The sequence below is a fragment of the Girardinichthys multiradiatus genome, chromosome 4, assembly GCF_021462225.1.
Source record: "Girardinichthys multiradiatus isolate DD_20200921_A chromosome 4, DD_fGirMul_XY1, whole genome shotgun sequence".
NCBI classification, from domain to species: Eukaryota; Metazoa; Chordata; class Actinopteri; order Cyprinodontiformes; family Goodeidae; genus Girardinichthys; species Girardinichthys multiradiatus.
In genome coordinates, this window is record NC_061797.1 from 24,861,963 (window position 1) to 24,867,962 (window position 6,000).

General features: G+C 38.6%; 1 protein-coding gene across 7 annotated transcripts in view; it reads right to left on the minus strand.

Annotated features, from left to right (window-relative positions):
* The window catches only part of tjp1a (tight junction protein 1a), a 117,820-nt gene extending 115,418 nt beyond the window's left edge, over positions 1-2,402 (minus strand). For 6 of the 7 annotated variants that reach the window (XM_047364036.1, XM_047364035.1, XM_047364028.1 and 3 more), the window contains exon 1: positions 1,829-2,401. In XM_047364036.1, the coding sequence (XP_047219992.1) occupies positions 1,829-1,920 (92 nt within the window). In that variant the 5' untranslated portion in view covers positions 1,921-2,401. Of the gene's footprint in view, positions 1-1,828 lie in introns of all 7 variants that reach the window. The other variant, XM_047364027.1, reaches the window with a different exon arrangement.
* Positions 2,403-6,000: the final 3,598 nt, after the last annotated feature.

A 6,000-nucleotide genomic window follows, 5' to 3' on the forward strand; every position in this document is an offset into this window, starting at 1 on the left:
ACCTGGGGACACTCCCTACATTTCTTTAGAGCAGGGCATGATGTTTTGTCTTTTGAGATATTTTAGCCTGCCTCAAATTGTCCGTCAGGTTCTACTTAAATATTTTTTTATTTCCACATGTCTGGTAGTAATTGGACCTCAGTGTGGCTAGTGAGGTTTAACACAGCATTCTAAAAATATGGTTAATCAGAGCAAATGTTATGTCATATGTTTAAAGTAAATTGATTTTACTTATTGTGGAAATGAACAGTAATATGCTCCTAATCAGCTGCATTTTATATTATTTAATTTTTCATCTATGATCACTTTTACAACTAAGGACTGAATCTTAAACCTGGTAAATATATTGAACTGGGTTGCATAAACAGATGCATAAACAGTGTTAAAAATGTATTCATATTTTGCTTTTATCTCTGCCCCATTTCCTGGCCAGCAGCTACCAAAAAGAGGCAATTAGTGGAGAAAGTATGTGTTTATAAAACATTTTAAATAAATAAAAGTATTTTTTCTTAAGAAATAAAGTTTTGTCCAGTTTATACAGTCAAAAAAGACTTGTTGCTACTACTTTATTATCTGCAGTCAAAAGCATGCATTCATTCTGAAACCACCAATTATTTTTTGCAAATCAAATTTACTACTCACCAATCTACATATCTACATATTTTAGCAATTTACATATCTTATATGTAAGGTTAGAACTCTAAGGACTTAATCCCTATCTGTTACCATAGCCTAAACTTGGAAAGAAAACATGGTTACATTTTGCCTGTTTTCCTAATAGGGTAATGCATCAAAGTTTCGTATTAAATTAATATTAGCTCAGTAAAAACAAGAAAGATTAAATTAAAATGATTGGATTGAGTTAATTATATACTTCTTTAGATACAGTAAATCGAATCTGCTTTGTAAAGTACTTTCAGATTACTACTGTTGGGAACTAGCGTTATATAAATACACTGAAATGATATAAAACAAACAATAACCTGTGTTATAATATCCAATTAAAGTTTGCATACCCCAGAGAAATGTCTGCAGATGTCTGTTTTTAGTCTAACGATCAACACACTTCAAAATAATGCACTAAAAAAAAGCAGATACGTTTTACTTAAAAGGTGACATTAGCATGTTATGCTTTTTATTCAAATGTAAACAGGAAATGGGTGGAGAGACATGTATTACAAGAGTGCCTCAATAAAGATATTTCTAAAATCTTCAAACAAAAAAAGTAAAATTAGATAAAACAAAGTTTGATTAAAGTAGAACAGCTGATATATTTAGATGCAGGAAGAACCGTGTGGCTGCATAAATAACGTTATGACTGGGATAAAGCAGTACAATCCCAACACTCAGAGGCACCGGCAGCCAATCAGAGTGCACCGCTTCAGCCCAACAGCACTGTGGTTCAAACGCAAGTGGCAGGCAGATTCTGAGTAAGTGAGGAAAGCAGCTATCATTTCTTCATTACACCAGGTTAGAGAAAGTCTTGCGAAAGAAGAGACTTAATGGAACAACTCTGCATCACAAAAATGACATTTAAAGCTAAAATTAATGTTTAAGAGTGAAAAGACGGAGCGCAAGCAGGTGCTGGAGCAGAGCTTGGATTATCGCTCATTTTGCAGCAAATTAACACATTCAGACGAAGCAACATACATTAACAACATGACAATAAATCTATATTTTGAAGCAAATTTTAACGCAAATTTCTTCACAAAAAAACATTTGTGCCACTATTTACGCGAGCGCGCCAACACACGCTCCCATCCAGAGGCGCACCTCCTTCCACCCCTCCTCCTCCTCCTTCGTCTCCTTCTCCTCTCTGTGTACTCACCACAGCTGTCTCTTAGCGGGGAGGCAGTCTTTGTTGGAGGCTGTCACTCCCATTGCCATCTGCATCACCGTTATATATTTCTGATACTTCATTTCTCCTTCGTTTTATACTACAACTCGCACCGCTGCCGCTAACTCTTCTCTTACTTCTATGAATCCGTGCGCCACAAAAGCAGCACAGGTGAGCGTGCATTCAAACGTCTGTTGTTTTCCACTCGCGTCCGCGGCATCAAAAACGCCATTTCCACGCCGGCAGGTCTGCTGGCAGACGGGGGCAAATGTTCCCCGAGGAGATCAACGAAAGGTGCCACGCTGCCGCGACCCACGTCGGCGCTGACTCTCTAATCTCATTAGAGCTCGGAATAGATTGGCTTAATCCATTCAAATTTAGTCAGGACGGGGTCATTGTTGTGCGTCGCCTGGTGGAGCGGCAACTTTTCCCTGTTTTTTTTTTTTTCTTTCTTTTTTTCTTATGTTCTCAGCTGTTAAACTCCGGGTTGCATGTGTGGAAAAAGAGCCAGAGACAAGAGGATGCAGGCGCGGCAGCACCCAAACGTCTGCCAGGGAAGGAAGAGTGTGCGCGTTTGTTCAACGAGAGAGGGAGAGAGGAGGGGAGTGACACAGGATAAGGAGGAGGAGAGAGGAAGCTATGTAACGGCTTTAGCAAGGGGAAACCCAACTGATGTTGTTCAGTACTTGTAAAACCACTATTTATTTGGTTTTAATGTGCTGGACCAACAGAAATAGCCCATATTTGTGAGGTGGAAGCACAATGATACATGATTTTCAAAATTAGAATAAAAAATCTGAGAAGAGTGGTGTGCATTTGCCTTAAGTCTTCTTCCTTGAGCAAATAGTTTGTAGAACCACCTTCTGCTGCAATTACAACTGCAAGCCTTTTGGAGTATGTCTCTACCAACATTGCCCTTCTACAGACTTGTTGCTGATTCCTCTTTCCAAAATAACTCAAATTAAGTCAGATTGGGTGGAGAATATGTTTGAACATCAATTTTCAACTTCTACCACAGTTTTGCAGTTAGATTAATATTTGGACTTTGTGACTATGCCTTACTGGTAAGCTCTTTACACTGATCTGCACAATTTCATTGCTGTATGTTTGGAGTCGCTGTATTGCTGGAAATCTTTTGCAGGTTTTCTTCCAGGGTTGCCCAAGATTAGCTCCATGCATCCCCTAACTAGCTTCACTGTTACTGCCAGAAACATTCAAAATGACCCTTTTTGAGTTTTCAGAAATTCAAACAAAGGTTTGAACACATTGCATTTTGTAAATAGTAGAAAACACCCACTATGGAATAAGTGGTAGAAAATGACTGACTGACATCTTTACATCAAAACGTTGTACTTTGTGTCTAGTTTAACTGAATAAGGGTCAACTGACTTACATTTTAGGATATGAAGCCTTATATTTACTGGTAATAGGCAAGGTCCCCTAAAAATCCTATAAAAAAAGAGCATGGCCATTTGTTCACATTTTCAACCAGAAACACAACTATACATTTTTTGTATGCAGATATAAGGTTGCATGTTACTTCCTCAGCATGAATTCACAGATTCCTGACATCTGAAAATTGACAGCTTCAGACATGTAATATATTCAACCCAAACCTTTCTATACATTTGGATTGTCTAATAAATCTGTTAATGTTAAGGCTGATTTGTATCTTATTTCAAGTTGTTACAATATTTCAGTGAATGAGTTTTACTGGCATACCGTTTTCATACTTTTACATTTTATATTTACACTCTCCATTTCTTTCAGACGTTTGGAGGATTCTAGAGAGAGAATTGAACCTCTAAATATGAACACGATGTTTTTATATACTAAAGACATATAGGCACACATTTTCCTCCACACCTGTAGGTGTAGCTCGCTCCGTGTCTCTCGCAACTCTAGCTTTGTTTTACTAGTAGGCCCAACATGTTGTTCCTTCATTTGCATTTCATCTTCCCCGTTGTGTCTTCCCTGCTTTTCCTCTGCCTGCTACAGCAGGAGCCATGCAGTCAACAGTTGTGGAGAGACGTTCTCTTCCAGTGCCATCAAAGAGGTGTTCGCAAAATGGGGACAAAGGGCAAACCTTCTGCGTTCAGCATCACAGCAATAAAGCTGTTGTCCTGTGCAACATAGGGTGCAATAATAATATTATGGCACTTTTCCTATCAGAAAACAGGGTATACAGACAGTTTTGTTTTTCATTCCAAGCCTAAAGACAGTGGCCTGAGCTTTCTGTATAAGCCAGTACTTATATAGGAAGTCATCTATGCCCAGTTTAAAATGTCGTAGTAGGGGGAGCACACCATGATGTCCTCTCAAAATCTCATAACATCAAATAGGTGGCTGTCCGAGAGAAACAGTGCTCTTTTTCTTTTTTTATTATTTTATTCATATTTACCACTCATTGCTTCCAGCAATGTTACAAGACTGAAGACTCTAGTATGATTTAAATTGCTGTGATTTTGAGTTAAGTAGATGTTTTAGAGAGGGTGTGGGTGGAGAGTTGGAGAGTTTATTTTTCCTCTGTAGGCTGAGAGTTCACAGCATCTCTATAAAGATGCTGATCAATTTAGTGATTGATTTGGCATTAGATTTAAATGCCTAGTAATCAAAAGTCTTTAGAGAATTCTCAAGGACACGGGGACATATGATAGATATATACACAACATCTAACATCAGTTGAATCTCCATGTGTGGTTATGTTTTAGTATTCATGGTAATAGTCAATTTAATGCATGATGTAATTCTACAGAGTCGCCAGTGTTGCTGGTTGCGTAAATCCCGTGAGTAGATACATTAAGCATGAAACAATTACACACTGAAGCTGGAGATTGTCCTGCAATTTTCTTACAAGGAAACTCTACCACAAGGTGAGAGAGCACTTCAGTCACTGTATTTACATATTTCTACGGACTAATAAACAGAATGAAGGAAGAGGGAACCTATGTGTATAAACCATGCCACTCCTGAGATGGTCCATGCACCGGAAAAAGTAAATCTACACATAAACCTCCACCGTCAGGAATAAAAAAAAACACCACAATAAAATGACCAAGGAGAAATGTTTGACAGCCGGTGCACGGGCAGGTAAGTAACTCCTATTAGATGGAGCAAGTTGGTGCACAGCTGGTGGGGAAGGTCAGGCAAAAGATGCTGTAATCAGCAAAGTTTGATGTTGGCAATGAAAACAACAAAACATTTACCCCTAATAAAATCTCTCAGCACAACCCACCTAGCCTTTCCTCCAGCTCCTCTGATATTTATTTACGGTTTCAGGGTTTGGAAGAGGATTAAGTAAACACACACACACACCAACACAGACACCATCACAGCAGTGGCCTGAAGGAGACTGATGAGGGTGAGGCCATCACAGCAGACTGAATGACGCACAGTCCTCAAAAGACTTTTAATATTCTCTTTAATCTCTGCTTAGAAACACAATTTAGTGCCTTCATTAGCCTAAATATTCGATCCTTTACTGTTCATGTTGTGGCCCAAAATATAAGAACTAATAAGTGTCCCCGTTTATTCTTCCAGATCTCTGCTTGGTGACCATAAGCTAAAATCCACAGGGTGCATCTTTTAACCAGCTTAATGAAACAGCTCCAGGAGTCTGTCTAATTATTTTTACATTCTCAAACTGAACTCATTATCTTTCTGAAGACCCAGTTGCCACAGCCGTCATATTACGGAAGGTGAGGAAGAGAAAAAAAAAAATCTGTATTGGTTCAAGAGCCAGATTTCCCTCAGGAGCAGCTACCATCCCAATGTGTTGATCCCTCTCACCATAAATTACACCATCCTCTGGCCCTGGGCCACTATTAATCACATGACCACAGCAGCCAGATTAAATCTGTAGCCTTGGACTGTTGTCCTGTCTCACCCTTGCTCTGCCTCTCTTGCACATGACAAACCCAAAAATCAAGCAAAAGTATTTGCAAAAGCAGTACCGAAAACCAATGTTAATAGTTTTTGATAGATTTTGTCACATATATGGCTTTGAAGATGATGCAGTGGCACAAGTAATGACAGTGCTACACATTTTTATCTAAAATTAATTATCCTTTGTTTTTGTTCATCTGTTTATCTGTCTCAAACTGTGAGCAATAAACTAAGAATGTAACTAGCAACATAGAAGTGTTATGAAAATCTCATATGCA